The sequence below is a fragment of the Ceratotherium simum genome, chromosome 2 (genome assembly GCF_057802395.1).
Source record: "Ceratotherium simum simum isolate JZ-2026a chromosome 2, ASM5780239v1, whole genome shotgun sequence".
In the NCBI taxonomy this organism is placed as follows: Eukaryota; Metazoa; Chordata; class Mammalia; order Perissodactyla; family Rhinocerotidae; genus Ceratotherium; species Ceratotherium simum.
This window is the reverse complement of record NC_141901.1, coordinates 17,850,213-17,872,474: the sequence shown is the minus strand read 5'-3', so window position 1 is coordinate 17,872,474 and position 22,262 is coordinate 17,850,213. Positions and strand designations below refer to the sequence as shown.

The window sequence follows — 22,262 nt, the reverse complement described above, 5'->3', positions numbered from 1 at the left end:
AACCTCCCCCACTGCAGGATATCACCTTATATTCAGAGAGTGGAATCATGAATGAAGATTCCTTAGAATTATTAACAAAAAAGAATGCAGGGGAATAGTCCTTGCTCAGCCATTCCAAATTATGGAGGCCATGCTATACAGTATGAGCCAGGTTAGGAAAACTTCCATGATAGCAGGTCACCAGGCAGAATTTCCACGCGTTAGATTCCACGTGACCCTTCTTTTTGTCCCATCTCTTGGAAACATGTCTGAAGCACAGATGCCCTCAAGTAGGTTAATGGCCACTTGCTCTCTGTGGGGGCCCCAAACCTGCTTTGTACCTATAGGAATGTTTGCAAGGAGCAAGTGGTGGGAGAAAGGGGAACTAACACAGCTTACGTGCCTACTCTGTGCTATATACTAACACGTTTTAATTTAGTTTAATTCTTACAAAGCCCTTACAAAAAATGCATTCCTATTTTGATTTCACACCTCAGGAAAGTGAGGGTCCTGGAAGAGAAAAGAATTGGTGAAAAAAGAGGAGATAGTGAAATGGAGGCAGCAGGGCCAGGGGTATTTGGGAAATGGAGAAGGATCCAGCAAAGGAGAGTCATTTCTGTAATCTCTAATACACGGGCCCTGGCGTCCCAGGAAAACAGCAGAATATGGAGGACGAACACACTGGCTCTCTCAATGGGTCCCAGATGAACAAACAAGACTGTTTTAAGAAGCCACTTCTAGACTAAGAGGGGTCTGGTTAAAAAGGTTACAGGAGAATCAACCTTAGTATTTTGAGCTTGCAAACAGGATATTACTCCATAACAGGAAGTAAACTCTGCCTGCTTATGCAATCACATGTCTTCTGTTTTATCTGCCCAGTAAGTGGCTGACACATGGAAAAAGAGCTGACTTCAGTCTTTTCTAGAACTTGTGGAAAGAGAGAAGCAATAGAAAAAAAATTGCTATTAACCACTGGGTAATCTAAATGCCATCTCACCAAGAATTTTACTTAGACTTAGTAAAGATGTGATTTTTTCATGAATCTTAGCAGCTGGAAGTCTTGAACTCCAATGATCTAACGGAAAACTGTGATATGGCCAACTTTGAAAGAGAATGGTAAAAGTCATACGAAATTTCATCTACTTTAAAGGGGTAGGGTTAAGGTTTATATATTCGGCATCAGAAGACCAAAAAAATAAAAGTCTTATTTAAAGATATCTTAAATACCTCATCTTCCTTTTACCCGTCTTATGCCACAATAGCAGTTCAAACTTATTGACCTAAGTACATACTGACCCTGTGCTAAGTACTATTATACAGATTATCTCATTTAACACTCATAACTCCATGATGTAGGTATGATTATCATTATATTTTATAGAGGAAGAAAGGAGAAGCTTGAAGAAGCAAAAATTCTGACTGTTTTGGTAAACTGACTCCTCCAACAGGTCAAAACCATTTCGATCCAGGAGATGGATGAATCCCCTTTTTGTTAACGGCAATGTCCAGGGAGGAGTTATATCCTGTGCATGAACACCTATGGCACATTATCTGACAGCATAAGCAGAGGAACTTCCATACTATTCATCTGAAAGTCAAAATCCTTGCTTGGGTAATGATTTCTCAGCAAATATCTGTTGCTACCTCCCACTCCTGCAGGCTCCCCGACATTCAACCAATGTTGAAATGAGACTGTAAATACGCCAAAGGGGTCCATCTTGCAGCTACCTGCCTCACTTTCCTCAGGTTAGGACACTTTCACGATGCCTATGAACAGCCTGGGGTGGAGTCAGGCAGACGTCTAGAGACAGGAGCTAGAGGGGATAGGCCAGTGCTCGATATCAAATCTTGCTAAAATGAGGTTCTCCTCACTCAATTCCACTGGCCTTATGTGGGAAAGCCAGGGGTCTGATGAATCCAAGCAGAATCTGCTTTGTGGAGCTATAGACACTGGGAGAAAGGCAAGCTGCCACATCTTACCTTCTCTCTTTCTGCAGTGTTTGTGATATAGAGACCTCTTCTCTGACTTCGGGTCAGAGACACTGCAAGGGGACAACTAACAGAAGCTGCCATTTGGCAACAGTACCACAGAGAGGCAGAGTCTAAGTGACTGTTACTATAGAGAACTTCTGTCCATTTTGGTGGAGTGAGAATAAATTCCTTTAGGTCCCAAATGATAGTTACCCATGCTCAGTCATCGGCGTGATGGTTGCAGCAACAAGACCTTGAAGTTTCTTCTTCGAGGAGGCCATTGAGCTGCTGACGAGTCTGGAAAACATACAGTGTAATTCCTTTCCTTCCTCAAGGAATGTTCATTAATGATAACACTCCTGGGCAAAGTCCATTCCCAGTTTAGAACTGTGAAAAATGCTTACAAGGACACAAATACACACAGCAAATGAGAAGAATGTAAAATTTTAGAGCTTAATTCTATAGGGGAGGAAACTATTTTTTAAAGACAGGAGGGGGTTGGACAAGAAGAGAGCAATGTTCTGGGAAAAGACTATCACAAAGGCCTTCCATTTTGTCTAAAAAGATGACCGAGGCAACATGAAACCCCGAAGAACGGGTAAATAACAGCAGACCCAAGAAAGAACATGAACCTAGCTCAGGGAGGTCAAATATATAAAGAATTACTATTACTTAAATTCCATATCTTCATTCTTTTAAGCAAGAATCTCACTTAAAACCAGCACTTACAGTCTTAAGGCTTCAGTGTGATCTACGTAACTATCTTCAAATTTACCTAACAATCCTTTCATATTCTAATTTTGACCAGTTTTGCCCTGTTTTCCTCACTCTAGGAAACCATGTAAACTGCATCACAATTGTTTATTCACCTCTCCCCCACTAGACCAAGCTCCCAGGACAGGGAACATATTTCATTGTCTTTGCTTTCCCTGCACTGACTGCTCTGCTGGACGCCTCGTGTTCAATTAAAAAGTGATGAATATGTGGGTGATTGAATGAGGTGTTCAGATTGTGTGGACAATGACCTCCAAAGATGGGGAGACCAGTGCTGACAGAGTCAACTTGACCCTACTCATTTGGGGCAAAAGAATTCCTTACCACCTGGCAGAGAGTGTACCTGTCCACAATCAGCATAAAAAAGCCAAGAAGTTGTCCAAAACAGGAATGAGAGGCAGTAGAGCATCCTGGTTAATAGTCTGGGTTCTGCAGGCAGAGTGCCTGGTTCAACTCCCAGCTCTGCCTCTTACTAGTCATAGAAGCATTGTTATTTTTTGAGCTGTAAGACATAAAAATTCGAAACTACAAATGCAGTCTAACAATTAAAGAAGAAAATAAATATAATCAGATAGTATTTGGTGACAACTATATAAAAGATGGTTGGCTTAGAGCAAACACAGTGATGTCTATAGGTAATCAACAAGAGGGGGGATATTATAGTTCTGAGGTCACCGGTATGATTTAAAAACCCAACGCCCACTACACTTAAATCTGACCCACATAATGTAATAATTATGAACTATCTCATTTTGTTTCCTCTTTATAAGTGGCATCTCCCCAAATAGCAGTATAAACTTCTGGAGTACAGAGATCATATCTTCTACTTTTTCTGTAGCTCCCTTTTCTGTTTCTGGCTTCACGGGCCAGAAACAGGACAAAACAAGGACAGAAACATGCAAGGGTACAGTAGGGGAAAACTTATCACTTTTATGGAACGCCAACCTGATACATCCCCTCGCAAACAGATGTGTCCCTAGCAAGACTTGCTCCTGAAATTAAGTCAAATTCTTCAAGTAGCTTTGTTCTGTACGGATAGGGCAATAAAGGGGAACCTCACCAGATATATGGGATACTAGGATTTCTCTGACTTCTCCTAGTTTGAAGATGAGACTCAAGTCCTGTTGGAAGTTTTGAAAGATAAATGTCATCATCTGGTCCATGGGGAAAACACAAGGCCACTAACAGAGGCCCTGCCTACCCCAGGGGAATGTCTGAGCACGAGATGCGACTGATGCTATGCCTGCTGCATATCTTCTCCTGGTACTCCTGCAAGCGTCTCCACACCCCAAAGAGAACCTGCCATCTTGTTCTCTGAACGATTTCTTCCTTCGTTCCTTACAGTAGAGGGCTTAGAGCACTAGCTCTAGAGTCAGACTTCAGGCTCTGCTTCCCGGTTCCTCTACCTACCAGCTTTGTGACCTGGGGACTGTTATTTAACCTCTCTGTGCTTCAGTTTTCCCTTCTGTAAATGGGGATGATAGTAATCATCTTGCATAGGGTCACTGAGAATTAAATGCACTAATTCTTGTAAAGTGATTAACAACAGTACCAGACACACAGTAAGCACAAGTTCAGCTCCCTCCATGAAGTCTGTCTGACGGCTACAGGACGTTGGCAAGTACTGTTATTAGTCCCTTGCCAGCACCCTCTTTCCTGTCATCTCCACTCTCCTGGTAACTCCTCCTCAACCCTCATTACTCTTGTCAATTCAGGGACTAAGTCTCTTCAATTCTGTTACCTTCTTTCCCTGCAATCCTTCCCTCCCCCTTTACTGCCCTTCTCATAACTTACCCTGTGTTACCTCTTATCTAGACCAATGGGCACAACCCCAGGTCCTAGGGGCCCAGAGGGGCTCAAGAAGCTTTAAGCGATAAGAGTCTCAAAAGCTAGGTTCAGCATTAAGTCTCCTAAATCCAACACTACTAGGCTGTTCACACTAGAAACTTCTATATTCTTGTGCTTTTAGCTGCATTTATTTCATATTTAGGGCAGTTACATTGATATTCTTAGGACAGTCAGAAGCTCGGACTGGCAGTTATATATATATGTCTTTTATTGAAAGAAATCAAGTTAAATGCACTTTAGGTACAGTTTGATTAGCTAAAAATTCAAAACATGGGGCCTGTGGGGGTGTGGGATGGAAGTTAGGAATCTCTGTTCTAATCCTCACTCCCTTCTCTTCCTTCAATCCACACAGGCTGCCAGATTAATCTTCCAGTAGCACAGCCATTTCTCATCTTGCCTTTGCCCTGCTCAGAAAATGCCAATAACTTCCCCCTGGCTTCCACAGGATAAATACCAAACTTCCTGGTCTGGGTCTCTGGACAGATCTCTTCACGCCTGAAGCGCACTCGCTCCACTGTCCCCTGTCGCTCCTCCCTACCCTGTAGTGTCTAGCCTTTCTCCTGTGGTTCTCTCAGGAGAATATGAAAATGCCATTATCTCCCACTTCAGCCCTCCAGTCCAGTCAACTTTTAAAACTCAGACTTTAAAAGCTAGGGAACATTCCCTGATCCACAAAGATGAAAATAATTTCTCACTCCTTAGAACTCCTCAAACACTTGCCTTTTATTAAAAACCTTACATCAGAGTTATTAGCAGGGTAGTTTCTGCTCCTCTTCTAGACTGTAAGCCATGAGGAGGCAGGAACAGCTTCAAAAATCTGTGCACAGAACAATACACTAAATACATGAGCCAAGTTTGCTGACTTTGTGAACTATGAAACTCTGGTGGAAGAGATGAAGATCACAATATCTTACAAAAGATATTTTGTAAATTTGAGTTCAAAAAAGAATTGGTAATGTTATGCTTTGAAATTCTTCATAGCCTGTATCAAAAGCAAATGGTTAGAATGTTCTCCAGCCTAAGGTTTAATGTGCATTTAGAATGTCCTTACTGAAATACTGAGGAGGGGCTATTATTCTTGAATCTTATACCTCTATCGACAGACAGGAACAGTTAGTGCAAAGAATTCAGGGCGCCTAAATCAAATTATCTTAAAAACGCAAAGTTTCAAAAAAAAAAAAAAAAAAAAAATCTCTGGGGAGAAGGATGCAGCTCCGGGCAAGGAGAATGACTTGAGGGAGAAATACTTGGAAAAGAAGAAACAGAAATAGAGAAACTAAAAAAATAAAAACAAAACAAAATGCAGAAATACAACCCATTTCCCGTAAAATGAAAGAATTATATCCAATTTCATCTCTAAACTCTCTTCCGCTCAATCGCTGATTCTGATCATTTCGGGAAAAGGATCCTTAGAGACCGGCTATGCGGGGTGGAAAGAATCCAGGGGAGCGGGTCCCTCTGCCCGGGTCTGTCGGACACTTGCTCCCGGTCCGGACGGTGTCGCATTCACACTTCCTCCAGCTCCGTTTCCCAGCTTATCTGCCTTCCCCTTGCCCTCGGGCCGTCATCGTCTCATCCACCCCCGCGTCCCGTCCCCCGCGTCCCTCTGCCCGAATCCTGGGGTGGCCTGTCCGTCTCCGTCAGTCCATTCACGCCGGCGAAGGCGCGCTCACCCGAGCCGCCGAGGTCCGCCTCCGTCGCCGTGGCAGCCGCCGCCGCTCCGCGCTGCGCCCCGCTCCGCTGCGCCCCGCCCCCGCCGCGCTCTTTAAGGCCCCGCGGACGCCCCGCCCGGCACCACGTGCGCGCCACGCCCCGGGCTCCTGGGGACTGTAGTTCGGCGCCTCTTCCCCAGGACGCAAGGTCGCGCTTTCCGCACCCCCAGGGCGTTATGCACCCGTGGAGTTTGCTCTTCCTTCGGTGTTACATGAACGACGTGGGCTGAAGGAACATGGGCGCGCCGCCTCGGCTCCCCGAGAAGTGCAAGCAGGCGAACTTGCTCCTGCTCACACGCGCCGCGATTGCGCTGTGGGCAAACCTCTCCCTTCCTCTTTCTCCTGGCCAGTCCTTCCGCTTGCGGACGGCTCCTTGCGGGCTCCTTCCCGTCTTAACTTTCTTTCTGACCAGGGCCTTGCAACAACAGGTGTATCGTGGTTCTGGGTTTTGAAATTTGGACTGCTGTTTCCGAAGCACGCTGAAAACGTTGTCCCGCGGCGATTCCGTGATCTGCAGGCTGGGTTTGCTGCCCCAGCGGCGCACACTCGTGTTAAAAAGAGAGGAACGGATATTAGAAGCGGATCGGTTACTAAAGCAGCACCTTTTCTGGCGTATTCTGGAGAACAATTGAGAGGCTTTTGAAAGGGAAAAGTATTTTTAACTAAACTCTCTCTACTTGCAGGAATGTCAAGAGTTTGCTTTCTAATATCATGTACCGTGTTAATAAATCCAGAAACATAGCCATCAACGAGTCCTCAGCTTTCTCTTGCTGATGTGAGTTAACCTCGATTTTCCATAAAAGGCGATGACTTATGCTTATTATTTCATTTAGAGAAAGTAAATTTCCCAAAGGGCTTCTAGTTTGCAAAGTGCTTTTAAATCCGTTATAATAGTTCTTTCATTACACACAGCACCGGAAATTAATTCATAAAACAATCATGTGTGGTGGGTACTAATTTTTTAATTTGTATTTTACAGATGAGGAAGCGGCACCCCATTTTGCAGATCAGGTTTAAAGAGCTTATGTGATTTGCCAGAGACCACAGAGCCAGTGAGTGGTTGAGCTGTGATTTGATTTTGAGTAATCTGGCAGCTGATACTTTTAACCCCTACCCTATGTTACCCTGCAAAAAAGGAAGGGGGAGTCCCCTTAGATCTGTTTGTTTTGTAATGTTAACAAGAATATTATATCCTAATGGGACAATGTTAGTAATTCTTTTCAAAATCACTCTTTAATATACGCAAAATTAAGTATTTCAGTACCCAAAAGTTATGGGTCATTAGGCTTAATATTGTCAACCAATAAAGCAATATTCCAAATGCAGCAACTACTGTTTATATAATATGGTAATACAAAGAAATTCCTTATAATAATGTGTTGGGGTTTGGTAAGAAGCAGATGGGATTTTAGGCAGGGGCTGCTGCCCCAACTGTGCACATCCCTGTGCAGGAGACTTATTGTGGGAGGGAGCCAGAGAAGGCAGGGAGAGCCCTCAGATTGTCACCCAGGGCTGACACCTGTGGTAGGAGACACGGCAAGAAAGAGGGCAGGGTAGGAAGAGTCTCATTGAATGGTGGGGGGCACATCACAGTATCCACTGTATGCCCTTAAGAAACTTGCAGCCTCTACTGTGAATTGTGGGAAAGACATCCCTAAAAATATATAGAGCTGTGCAAAGATATTAACAAACGCTGAGGGGAGACTAATCTGGGTGGAGAGGCGAGTGTGTGTGTATGATGAGGCAGGAGAGTGTTTCAGGGAAGTCTTCCTGGAGGAGGTGACACCTGAGCTCAGTCTTAGATGATGAGGAGGCCTTAGAAGAAGGGAGAGGCAGCAAAAGGCTCACTGTTAGCCTGCAGTCCTCTAACACTTTCTGATAAGGGGCAAGGGCTCTGTGACATTTCTTCTGTTGTTATCCAGTGTTATTTAATCATCATTACTTAACTTTTCGTGCTTTTGTTTCTTGCCCCCTAACTCCACTGCTAGGTGCTCAAAGCAGGCGCTGTGTCCTATTTCTTTGTTTTTCCCACAGTGAGGAGCACAGTGCCTATCCACTCGCAGGCCAAGAGGGCGGGATTGGGAGACATTTACTCCCTTCAGCTTTCTTTTGTTTTTTAAAAATATTGGGGTCTCACATCATATTTTCTTCACTGCAGTTCAGGTTTGAAACCCACTGACGTAGAGAAAAGGGCTTGGGAGATACAGTGCACTGTCGTTGCTCAGACTGGCCACATGTTCCATCCTTGGAGCAGGATGTGGAGCCCCATCACGGGCTCCTGAACTGGTGGTGGGGAAGGGTGGTTCCCCAGAAAGGTTCTCCTCACCTTCTTGTAAGGTTGCTGAAAGGTTCTAGTACCAATTCCAGTGTTGGGAAGGGGGATTCCCCGTGCTAACAAGGAGCAATTCCCCAACACCATCTGGGTGTCCTACAATTTAATCCAGTTCTGACGCTATCTACTATCTATAGCATCAGATTCCACAGGTTAAGGGTTCAGTCCTACAAGACTGCCCCCCGACCCAACTTCAGCTGCCACTTCAGACCCAGGCTGCTACTTGTGCTTCTGACCAACCAGGTACAGATTGGTGGTTCCCACGATCCCCTCCTGGGACGCCAGTTGCAGGCCCAGGTTGTTACCTGTACTTCTGACCAAATGGCTATAAATCAGAGGTTCCCATGACCCCCTCCTTGGGTCCATTAATTTGCCAGAGCATCTCACAGAACTCAGAGAAACATTTTACTTACTAGATCACAGGTTTATTATAAAAGGATATAACTCAGGAACAGCCAGATGGAAGAGATGCGAAGGGCAAGGCCTGGGTGCAGAGCTTCCACGCCCTCTCCAGGGGTGCCACTCCCTGCACCTCCACGTGTTCACCAAGCCAGAAGCTCTCTGAACCCTGTCCTTTACGGTTTTTATGGAGGCTTCATTACACAGGCATGATTGATTAAACCTCCAGCCCCTTTCCCCTCCCCGGAGGTCAAGGGATGGGACTGAAAGTTCCAATCTTCTAAGCACAGGTTGGTTATTCTGGCAACGAGCCCCCATCTGTAGGTGCTTTCCAAAATCACCTCATTAACGTAACAACAGGTACATTTATGCTGTCATCACTTAGGAGATTCCAGGGTTTTAGGAGCACTGTGCCAGGAACTGGATAAAGACCAAATACGTATTTCTTATTATAAGTCACAATATCTCAGTTGCCCTTACGAGAAAAGAGGAAATGGATTTTACACAGCCAAAATACTGCTACAATGAGAAACATCCGTGAAGGAAAGAGAACCTTGTTAGATCTTGAAGTGTTGCTATCCATTGTTGACCTGAAAAAGTGCTGTCCACAGGTGAGCAAGAGTCCTTTCCATTCAATGTAAAGAACATATAACCAGGTTACAGGTATGAGAATTACTCCCAGAAATTCTGGCTGTGTGGGTGTGTCACTGGGGCTGGTGGAAAAGCTGGAGTTCATTTTTTCATCAAAGGCGAGAGATCTTCAGAGAAGGGAGCAGGCCGTGACTAGAACTTGGACTGATTGCTGGTCCCCAGGACAAAGACCCTTCCCTTTTAGGGTTCGACTTCTGAGGCTGAGTGCCAGCTAGCAGAGGGACATCTCTTGAGGGGAGAAAAGAAAAGTCTTGTGCATAAGCTTGGTTTCAGAGAATGCTTTGAAGTCACAGGAAGGAACAGTTTTGAGAGCAGTGTAGTGCAGTCATGCTCAGTGGTCTCTTGGCTCAGCCCTTTGGTGAACACATACTGGATTCCTAAGGAGAAGGAATCTGAAAGAAAAAATGAGTTGAACGGAAGAGATGTAGTTCCATATTTGGCATTCTTAACCTGGGATCTGTGACTTCAGACTTTTTTTAATAACGGCTTTATTGAGATATAATTCAATAGAATACAATTAACCTATTTTAAGTGTTTAGGTTCAGAAGTCTTTAGTATATTCACAGTGTTGTTCAACCATCGCCACAATCAATTTTAGAACATTTTCATCACCCCCAACAACCTGTACCCACTACCAGTCACTCCACATTTACTTCCTCCTCCCCACCCCAGCCCTAAGCAACCACTAATCTTTCTGTTTCTATAGATTTGCCTATTCTGGACATTTCGTATAAATAGAATCATACATTATGTGGTCTTTTGTGTCTGGCTTCTTTCCTTTAGTGTAATGTTTTCAAGGTTCATCCGTGTTGCAGCATGTATCAGTACTTTGTTCCTTTTTATGGCCAAATAATATCCGACTGTATGAATATACCCCATTTTATGTATCCCTCCATCAGTTGATGGACTTTTGAGTTGTTTCTACTTTGGGGTTATTATGAATAATACTACTACTGTGACTGCAGATTTTAAACCTCCTGGAATTTTGTGGTGTCCTTTTCCCAGTGGAGTTAGTTTATAGCATTCTGGCCTCTGTTCAGTTCCTCAGAATCCCCAAGTCCTTACGAAGACCAGGGCTTTTACATGTGCCCAGGATGCTCTTCATCTGGTTGCCTTCTACTCATCCTTCAGATCATGGCTCAAATGTAACCTTCCTAAGAGGTTCCCAAGTGCAGACCCTCCCCGTGTAGGTGACACCCTCCTCCTCATAGCACCCAGTGCTTTCCCTTCCTATCACAACTCATTAGTGTGTTTAGTTCTCCCTTATTAGTGTGTAAGTTTTGTGAGGACAGTGACCTGTCCTGTTCCCTGGGACACACATAGTGCCTGCTACATGGTCGGCACTCAATAAATAGTTGAAATAGTATGGACGCAGAATGAATGCTGATAACTCTGTGGCCTGAACATAGGCTTTAGCACTGATGGGAGGAGAGTGCCTCCTTGTTGACTTATGCTGATGTAATAGTAGGGACACTTGTGGCCAAGAGGGATGGTGTGAACACAGAGAATGGGAAACTAGGGAGCATGAGGACACAGGAGCTGGATGAAGAGGACGATAAAGCCTCATTGAGAGCAAGAAGGGAGGGACTCCTGGCGTGGATTAAATCTGGGGAATGTTGCCTTGTTGCTGACTTTGAGACCCTCTTTCTGAATTGTATCTCTGGACTGATGTGCCAATGGTTTACACACATCGATTTGTCATCACCTAATAATTGGAGAACCCTTTGAAAATTTGGGCCTAGTTTGACTACCAACAAGGGGGAATTATGAGGGTGCCATCAGTTGAAAACAGAAGAGAAAGTTAATTTTGCTTGTCAGGGCCTCTTTGACAATATTCAAATAATTACAGAGGCAAAACTTACTTTTGAGGGTTGTTCAGCCTGTATTATTATTTCCTACATGAGCATTAGCCTTTGGGAAACACACAAGTGAGTCTATTCTACTTGTGACCGTAGTCTAAAAGTTTCCCCAGGGGTCTCAGAGAGAAATAAGCATGTCTTCTAAAAGCATCCCAAGGTTCCGTAACTCCTTGTGTTATGAATAAGGTCAAAACTCACCACTAGGTGGCAGTCTATCAGCGGAAATTGCTTTCTCTGTTAATGAATGCTTTCCAAATGGAGAGTTTCTGGGAACATCAGTGAACAATAAAAATATTAGGTAATCTTTTCCTGATCCCATTTCCCCATCCTCCTTTTCCTAAAAATCTATGCAGTTAACATCTTCAATTTTAAATATTCTTCTTCAATCTCCATCTCTCTCACTAGTATTAAAATAATGAAAAAATGATTTATAGAAACGGAAATTATTCCCCCCCATACTAGTCCTTTGGGCTTTGAAGATGAAGATGGCTCTAAGAAGAGTACACCAGTGGTCTTGACTTTTTGATATGTAGAGGATACTTAAAATTATGGTTCAAGTTTAGTATTTACATATTAGTATGTAAAGTATTTTCTCCCTCATGAATAAAACTTGAGGCTTCCTTTTGAGCATTTGAGGTGAAGATGGGCAATTAGGAAAAATATTATTTTAGCTCTTTCATGAAAAACTTTCATTTTATGTCCCTTTCGAATAAAGGGAAAATTCCCTGGAAATAATTCAGTGAGGTAAGTGCAATTTAAAATTTAATTTGCTTCCACCCAAGGCTGGTTTGATTCTGGGTAACAGCTGAATTTAAGTGCTAATAGTGGGCCCCAGACGCATAGGCTGGTAGCATAGGGTAGGAGCCCAGATGGCCCCTGGGGGGCACTCAGGAAGATTTAGGTGGTCCTGTGCCTCCTTATTACTTCTGCCTAAGCCATCATAATTATCTTGGACTAGTACACTCAGATTCCAGCTTGCAGTGTCATTTCCACCGTCCCCATTGGCCAGGTTCTCCTGGGCCTACTGGAAAGCTCCCATAAGTTACGCCAAAGTCTCACTCTTTATTCCTGTGCTCCATTTCTCAGGGTAGGTATCTGAGCTATAGCTAAATTATGTTAGCTCCGAAAGAAAAACATACAATCTATATTTGGTCATGCATTTAAAGGTGGACCATGCAGGTAAAAAAAGCAGTGTACAGAAGAGTATTTATTCATTTTTTTCATTTGTATTAAAGGAAAAAAAGAGGTATGTGTAAGGATATACCTGTTTATGCAGGTCTGTTATCTGGAAGGATAACAGTGATAATTCAGAATATTTAACAACTGGTTCTGCACTGGCAGAAGGGATGGCTGCTGGCCTTAGAGCTGGGGGGAGGCCGGGGGTCCTCTGATATCTAAGCTTTAACCCTTTAACGATCGATTGAAATTCTGGGGGGGGACAGCACTCCAGGGGCTTGGAGCAGTGGCTCTTTACCAACCAGTAGGGAAATATTTAAGAGTTTTAATGACCTGTGTGATTATACTGTTGTATGCCAGCAGCTGTTAACGGTTTCTCCTGGGAAAGGGGATTGAGGGCAGGAGGGACTTATTCTCCTGCGTGCCCTTTAGTACTGTTTGGAATGTTTTTTTGTTTGAATTCTACTCAACCACGTACTTTAGATAGAATTTCATTTTGTTCAGCTCGGGAGTTGTCTTATTTTTAGAAATTGGTTCTGGACATTTCTGGCTAATCGTCTGACTCCAGTCTGTCTACAGCCTCAGGGCCGTTTTCTTTAGCTCCATCTTGCCGGAAACTCCTCCACCCAGAGCTTTCCTTAAGCCCCCCTCCTCGTGGGGAAGGGGAAGCCTGGCTGAACTCCCCCTCACCATCACTCAGTCTCCACCCCTAACCCCCAACTCGGGTATCTGCATCTCCTTCTGTTACTTTTCTTGGACCCCTTGTCTCTCCACCTTCCAGACCTCAGTCTCGTCGCTAACTAGTATAGGCATCACTGCTTAATCCTGTGACCAGCAAATAAGTGGGTTTTTTTCCCAAACAGGTCAAAGATTTTATTTAACTCACTAGTTAACGAGGGAACCAGGGAGATGTTACAACCAATTCGAAGGAGAACTCAAAGTGCCACATATATAGGGACCGATGAGGAATTTAAGAAATGAATTTACAAGTGGATATAAGACTAGCAGAACTGGGCATATGCAGAGCATGATAATCAGCTGCATTCCACTGGACACAACTTGGATTTCTATGAACAAGGATTATTTGCATTACTATCAGTTTTCTACAAGTTAACTTCTATCTCTACAGAGTTTTAAAAAAATTTTTTCCCCAGGTTTATTGAGATATAATTGACATATAACATTGTTTGAGTTTAAGGTAATACATGCTTTTTTGTGTTCATACAACTTTTGTATACGTAGAACCTGCATTTCCCTAAGTTTTATCTATGTATCAGCACTAATGGTAATAGTTATTATATCAATGGTAATAACTCACATTGCATTGGTTTATGCCTTCACCTGCTTAGTGCAGAACCACCCTTCCCTCTGAGTCTCCCCCAGTTTTTCTGGGAGGCATGGTGGTACCTCCAATGTGCTCCCTCCCGTCCTTTCTTTTCTTCTGCTTTGAGCTCCTTGTTGGTGTCCCCTGCCATGAAGCCACTGGGGGGCACTGTCTCATCTCAGCCTTTGTCACAGCCACTCTCAGCAAAGGTCGTGCTCTCCTGGTGCCTAAAGATGTGGAGAGAAGCCCCTTTTCTTCTCCTTTGCCACATTTTTTCACCCAGGCCCCAGAACAGCATGACTTGTGTCCAGTGTCTCACTGAGCCCCTTCCCTCTCTACCTGCGGGTTCTCCTCCACAGGGCTCAGGCGTGAGTCTCTGGAGCTGAGGCAGGGAACCCAAGTCAGAGATGAGACGTTTTTTCCTTCCCATCCCCTTTTCCCCACCCCAAGGCTATCTCTTCCTGTCCTTCTTTCTCCACCCCAAGGCTGCCACAAAACCGTGTTCAAGCAGTTGCTTCCCTTCAGTCTAATCAGTTCTTACCAGGTCAACTGCTCCCTTAGATTTATCAGAAAAAGTTGACTCTTAGTGGTGGGCACAACGGCTCAGGCCGACACCCTGGCCACATGTATTCTGTTCACACTTCTCTCACTGCAGGGTAATTATCTGCTGGCATGTCTGCTTTCCCATTAGACTGTGGGTTTCTCGAGTGTGAGCTCCTAACTGTGTGGTATTTATCTTTGTATCTCCAGCGTCCAGTCCCTGCCTGTTATATGGCAGACCTTGATAAATACTTCTGAAAGAATAATTGAACACAGTTGTTTAGCATAGATTCACAAAAGGAAACAGCTCATCTTTATGAAAGGCAGCACACACAGAGGGAGGGAAGCTATCCTTGAGGGAGTCCTCTACCCTACAAAGTAGCCCTTCAGAACTCTCTAGGCTCCTTGGGTCCTCAAGGTTGGAGAAGATTCAGAGTTAGAGCAGCACTTTTGCGAGAGGCTTAATTGATCTTTTTTGAGAGAATAACATGTTGAGAGAATAACAAATAGCTATTTGACTAGTTACATTTTATTGTGTACCTGCCAATTGAAAACACAGGGATAAAAACATGGTAAAGGGTACAGAATGGCAAAACATATTGATCAGAAGGGGGGAATGCAGATGACACACAGGGACAGAACATTTTATTTGTATCATTCCAAAATCAGAGAAATATGGTTAACTCAATGCTTGATCCACCTAAATGTTTATGGCGGAGGTAAAAGTGACAGACTGAGGCATGGATTTGTTAATGCTGGAGAATGGGTGTTTCTTCTCTTATTATTTACTAGAAGTAAGTCTGATGTCATGTGGTAGACCACTAAGTGTAAATGACTCTTCAACCAAGAAAGGTGAAGAAATTGTATGACTACCTGACTTTACTCTCTGAGAAGCAAACCCATGAATCACAGGCGAGGCAGACACTCTTCAACTAGTGTGTGAGACAAACAGAGGTACTAATTATGTTTATTATGATAATAATAACTTACTTCAAGGCGTGGCATTTCCAGAAACTGGAAAAAATAAGAATATTCCAGTGGCAATTATGGACACTCAGTGGCGATGTCACAAATAATCACAGTCATGGGAATATTTTCAGAGATGAGGAATGAGCGTTTAGTTTCAGAGAGGGAGAGAGAGAGAGGTTAAACAGTTTGTTGAAGATCACATGGCTGGAAAGCAGTCTCTCTAATTGCAAACCATGACCTCTCCCCTCTGCACAGCAGTGCATCCCCAATTGGAGAATGTAATAATGTACAATCTTTAGAGGAAAAACATTTGATTTTCATGAGATTTAAAAAATGGTATTGTCTGGTTATGTGTTTTGGTTTCCCTGTTCTACATACATAGAAAAAGTTAGGTAGAGAGAAACTAAATGGCTTGCTAGGTGACAAAGCGCATTGGACTGAAAGGATAGTGGCTGGAATGAACATGGTGCCCGAGTCTTCTGTTACCCACACCTTCTCTATTTCCTGCTTCAGGTTCTAGATAACTCAGCCTACTTCAGGCCTTTCAGAAAATCAACCAGCCAATCTCCCAGCCCACCCACCAACCTGCCCACCCACGAGCCAATAAACCATGCAGCATTTGTTGAGGGCCCACTTTGTTGTTCCTGGAACAGTGTTTGGTGCTGTGGGAAATGCCAGAGCAGGACCACACAGGGTCTCTGCCACCCTGGTGCCTGTAATCTAGGTGGAAAGACAAGACAAAAATACATGACACAATTACAGAATCTGACAGAATGTAATAAAGTGCTAAATTGTGTGGTACAGACAATTAGAGAACAAGACAGTATATAATAAAGTGCTAATTGTGTGGTACAGACAATAAGTATAATAGAGTTCAGTGAAGGGATGGATGAGTGTGGGCTGCAGTCTTCAGGGAAGGCTTCTCATCATGTCAGGCTGCTGTGTTTACCCAGTGCATGATGGGAAACTGAATATGAAATAGAAGATGAATTAAGAGCAGAATAACTGTACTGTACTGTGGTATCTCATCTCAGTCTGGATGAGAACAGAAAGAGAAAGAGTTCTTTGAGAGGTGGCATTCTCCATTAAAAAAGAGTCAAATAGAGAAATACCTTATTTTCTTTATTAATTGTGTTACAGAAAATTTCCACAGAAACTTAAAATCATATTTTAAATTGAGTAATGTTTTACATGTACTAGGAGAGTTTAGTATTTAAAGAAACCACGTTATAAATTCTTTTCATTAACAAAAAATACTTTTGCATGATAGATAATCTCTTACTGGTTTATCTTTATACAAGATTCCCTAAAGCAAGTAAATAGATACTCCTGAATACTACTGGCGGAACTGATAAACCTTTTGCAAGGTAATTTGGCAATGTGTACTTCAGATCTTGAAAACATGCATATTCTTCAGCTTATCAGTTTCACTTCTGGGAATTCTTCCTAAGGAAGTAATCATGGCTGATTGCAAGAATAACTTTTCTACAAGGATAATTATCACCGAGTTGAGAGAAACTGGGGACAATCTAAATGTCCCCAAATAGAGGACTGATGAAATAATTAACGCATTTATAAAATGAAATGTGTAGTCACTAAAATGCTACCATAGAAACGCATTTAATATGTTGGAAAATGTCTATAATACATAGATAAGTGAAAAAAATTCTAAAACTTGTAGAGTATGATTCCATTTTTGTTAAAAGTATGTTTTATTGCAGAGAAACATCTGAGTGGTGAAGATATAAGTAATTTGTACTTCTTTATGCTTTGGCATAATTTCCAAATGTTTTCCAAGCTACGTGGTTTACTCTGTAATAAAAACGTGTATTAAAATCCTACAGTTCTCGGGCCGGCCCCGTGGCTTAGCGGTTAAGTGCATGGGCTCTGCTACTGGCGGCCTGGGTTCGGATCCCGGGCGCGCACCGACGCACTGCTTGTCCGGCCATGCTGAGGCCGCGTCCCACATACAGCAACTAGAAGGATGTGAAACTATGACATACAACTATCTACTGGGGCTTTGGGGAAAAAAAGGAGGAGGATTGGCAATAGATGTTAGCTCAGAGCCAGTCTTCCTCAGCAAAAAGAGGAGGATTAGCATGGATGTTAGCTCAGGGCTGATCTTCCTCACAAGAAAAAAAAAAAATCCTACAGTTCTCTGATTTAATTTGTTTTGAGTTTGGGGAGTCACTTTGGATTGTCATCCAGTGAGTTTTCTTATAGTGGGGTAGACCTATCCTCGAGGGATTCCTACAGACCTAGGAGGAGGAGGTGGAGGTGGGTTAGAGCCAAAGATCTCATACAACAAACAAGTTCTGGGCCAAGAGACAAGTGTCAGAAGCATTATTCCATTCTCCTTTGAATTATAATTAACTCCTATTGAGCAGAATGTATACCCTTTTTTTGTGAACTCACATCAAGGTAGGAGATATTTGGGAGGTATGCACACTCTTTAAGGCTTATACAACGTGAATTTTTAGCAGCAGAGCCTGGCAGAGGAGGCGGAAAGCCCAGGGCATGGATCAATTTCTGAGACTTCTGGAATACTAAAAAAAAATACACATGTACCAAAACAGTTAAAAAAATTGTAGTGCATTTTATTTTAAATGCTTATCTCGAACAAGTTAATACCTTTAACATATAAAATACAAGAACAGGAAGTAAAACTTCACTTGGAGATTATGAATTTGAGATCTTTGGGGAATGTGGGATCCAGGCCAAATTAGGCCCTGCCTTGAAACCACGTGAGGGATGTGGAATTATTGAAAAACATCAGGAAATATCTGGAAAGGATTTTGGAATTTTTGGTCTACGGAATTTTCCATGTCTACAAGTGAAGACAAAATACTCTTTTTCTGTTCCGAGAACTTTGTTTAGAACTATTTCGAAAGGGGCCTTTCTCTGAAACATTTCAATACAAAAGCACTTTATTTCCTCATCCTATGACTTGATGTCTTCCATTTTCTACATTTTGACTAATTTAAGTTCTTAAAATATACATATTTGAACCCTTTTAGTTAATAATTTTCTGTTTCTACCTCACCGTCTAGCTTCTCATCTGTCAGTTGGCCCAGTGAAAATAAAATGCAGCAAAGTCAGAATTTAACTTCCTTTCCTATGCCCCCAAAATATAGAGGAAATCCTTGGATACACAGGTTTTTTGGAAGTGAAAGCTTGGCTAAAACTGGGCCGTGTATGCCTCTCTCTGAAGAATCCATCCTAAAGGAAAACTTCCTTTTGCTGAGATGGGCAGCATCCCTGGAGTTCAAGTGGCGAGGACTTGTTCCTGTACATTCCCATGTCTTCCAATTCATTTGGGCTAATTAATTCCTCTGTGCTTCAGGCTTTCCCTTGGATGGCACAGTATAGGGCTCAACTAGAGGATGAAGGGCCTATACAAAGTAAATAAAGTATTTCTGACAAATGGCAGACAGCTGACATGGACAAAACTTCCTTCCCACCACTGTCACATAGAAAGCCTAGATAAAATGTGGCAGCAATTAAAAATATTTATATACAACCAGCATTGAAAAAAGTAAGGGAAATAGTCTAGTTCTGTGTGGAAAAGGAACTCAGAGCCGGTGGGATAACTGTAGCTAATGTTGCTGCACCTGCATGTAGGTCCTAGAATCTGAGGGCTGGGGTGTTGAGGGCCATGTAGGGACAGGATATGTGGCCTCAGGTCAAGTTTAGGCAGAGCACTGTGACTAGGGTTGTCAGATTTAGCAAATAAAAATATAGGATGCTCAGTTAAATTTGAATTAGGGATAAACAATGAATAATATTTTTTAGTGTAAGTACGACCCAAAAGTTGAATGGGACATACTTATACTAGAAAAATGTTTATCTGAAATTCAAATTTAACTGGGTGTCCTATATTTTATCTGGTAACCCTAACCGTGACAGAGTTCTGTCAATAAACCCTTGAGCCCAGGAGGTACACTTCATGCATGAGGAAGGGACTGGAGAAAACATTGACAACTGTTGTGAGGAAGCAGGTAGGATGCTTGTAGTTGGTCTGGGGCTGTGGGTGGGCAAATGTAAGTGTCCCCCAAGGCTTACCAAGAGTAAATTGTAGGATTCAAATTCATACAACCTGCCGGACATAGAAATCTCAACCTGAGAAATTACCATAAAAACTGGTCCAGAACCTCTGAACCCTCAGAATTTCACCAGAAACAAACTGCCATGTTGTGGTACTTCTACAACTTAAGCACACAAGTATCCATTGGGATAGCCAGCCCTGCTGAAGATGATGTCTTACTAAAAATTAGAAACCAAATGAGGAAATGAATCACTCTAAAGGGGAACCCAAAGATAAAATAAACAGGAAAATTAGCAACCTAAAAACTGAGTTAACTTAAAAAATCTCAAAGAGGTTATGAAATAAGTATCTTTTAAATGGCAGAGACATAAAGGGAGGAATAGAATGAAAGAATAGTTTATTATGAAAAAAAGAGCAGGTTTATTTGAAAAGGAACCAAGTAGAGAAGAGAAGAGAATGAAGAGAATGAGTGAACTGGAAGAAAGAATGAAGACAATCACCCAGAATTAAGCACAGAGGAATAATGAGGTAGAAAAATATGAACATGAATAGGAGAAATGGAGGTTAGAATGAGAAGGTCATGCATGTGTGTGTGCACAGATAAACACACACACACATACACACACACACACACACATTAAGGAAGCCATAAGGAAAGGGGAGAGTAGAGAGAACAGAGGTACAATTGTTAAGATATAATAGAAGTGGCTTAAAAAAAGACCCTAAAATATAGAGGCCTAAACAAGATAGAAATTTATTTCTCTCCCATATAGCAGTTCAGATGTCAAGGGCTGATAGAGTGGCTCTGTTATTTTCACTTTGTGGCTACTGTTTCAGGATCCCTAATGGCTTCTTTAGCTCCAGCCCTCAGTTCTGCATCCTAGGCAGGGGTAGTGTGGGGGAGTTTGCAGGAAGGGAAAAGGAGCATGCATGCCGATTTCCTTTAAAAGCACTATCCAGAAGATACACATATCACTTTTCACATTACAAAGCCATTAAGGAGGCAGGGAGAGGTTCTATCTATGTTCCCAGAAAAAAATTTGATAGTTCTATTCTCAAAGGAAATGGAGAAAAATAGATATTGGAGGGAAACTGGTAGTTTATCCCACAGAGGTAAGGCAACATTAGAAGAGATTGTGAATGGGAGTTTTCCAGAATTGGTGAAAGACAAGGGTCCTACGAATGAAAATTAGAACATGTCCCAAGCGAGATTAATAAGAACAAGCCTCACACTGGGCTGATATTGCCGACTATTAAAGTAAAATAAAAATATTAAAAACAACTAGAAAAAACCAGACTAATCCCAAAAGAAGGACAAGTAGATCAATAGCACACTTCTTATCATCCATGACAGATGCTAGAAAATAGCAAAATAGTATCTCCAAAGTGTTGATGAAAAATAATATTCAACCTAGAAATCTATATCCAACTGAACTATCATTCAAGAATGAGGAAAAAATAAGGGCATTTTTTGATGAATAATTTAAAAAATAGACTCTTGATAAAGAACTACCAAAGAATATGTTTTGGATACAGAAGGAAGGTGTGGGATGCAAGAAACAATGGTAATCTCCTCCTTGTATAATATTCTTGAACTCTATTGCACTTGAAAATTCATCTCAAAATATATAAAGCAAAAATGTGACAGGATTATGAGGATGAGAGGTACCATAGAAAGCACATCAGATCAGAAGATTTGGGTTGTGACCTCTGATTTGACACTATTTTTCTCAAAACATCAGATTAGACTAGATATTTTTATAATTTATTCTAACTTAAAAAAAACAACTCAACTCCAATTTTTCAGTTTTATGGCCTTGTGGTGTAATCTTTCTGGTTTACAGTGTGGGCTTTGGATTATGATAGTCCTGGTTCAAATTCTTGCTCTGTCATTGACTAACTTTGTGATCTTGGGCAATTTAACAAACTCTTAAAGCCTCAGTTTCCACATCTGAGAAACAGGACAAATAATTGCAGTAGTCAGAGTTTTTGTGTTGGTCAGTGTTCTCTAAGCAATAGAAGCTGACTCTTGCTGAATAAATGGAAAAGCGTTTTATTTAAAAAATATTGGGTGGATCACAGAACTGTTGGGTGGACTGGAAAACTGGGCTTGAGGATAAGCCTTGGGAAACAACACCCCAAGCCAAGCCGTAGATCTAGTAGGAAACTGCTGCTCCTCCCCAGCTGCCGCTTCTACACCAGAAATACACCATTGCCACCCCTGGGAAATAGCTCCCTCTGCTGCTGCCACCACAGAACACCAAGCCCCTTTGCTTCCTCCTCACCAGCAAAGATGCAAAGATGGAAGGTCCATGCAGATCCTCTTTCCTCAAGTCACTTACTCCTGAGTCAAAATCTTATGATGGGCCGGCCCTGTGGCTTGGTGGTTAAGTGCGCGCGCTGCAATGCTGGTGGCCCGGGTTCGGATCCCGGGTGCGCATTGAGGCACCACTTCTCCGTCCATCCTGAGGCCGAGTCCCACATACAGCAAATAGAAGGATGTGCAGCTATGACATACAACTATCTACTGGGGCTTTGGGGGGAAAAAATAAAATAAATAAAATCTTTAAAAAAAAAAAAAAATCTTATGATGGCATCCCTGATTGGCAGTAACTAATTCATGTTCATGAATCCTAGCTGCAAGCGAGGCTGGAAATCTGCATTCTGACTCCTGTTGGAGTAG

General features: G+C 42.5%; 1 protein-coding gene across 3 annotated transcripts in view; it reads right to left on the bottom strand.

Annotated features, from left to right (window-relative positions):
• Window positions 1–6,302, bottom strand: part of NPL (N-acetylneuraminate pyruvate lyase) — a 41,750-nt gene extending 35,448 nt beyond the window's left edge. For 2 of the 3 annotated variants that reach the window (XM_087438810.1, XM_087438811.1), the window contains exons 1-2: window positions 3,068–3,226; window positions 2,164–2,247 (exon numbers count right to left, since the gene is read on the bottom strand). In XM_087438810.1, the coding sequence (XP_087294936.1) occupies window positions 2,164–2,247; window positions 3,068–3,084 (101 nt within the window). In that variant the 5' untranslated portion in view covers window positions 3,085–3,226. Of the gene's footprint in view, window positions 1–2,163; window positions 2,248–3,067; window positions 3,227–6,245 lie in introns of those variants that run through there. The other variant, XM_014783366.2, reaches the window with a different exon arrangement.
• Window positions 6,303–22,262: the final 15,960 nt, after the last annotated feature.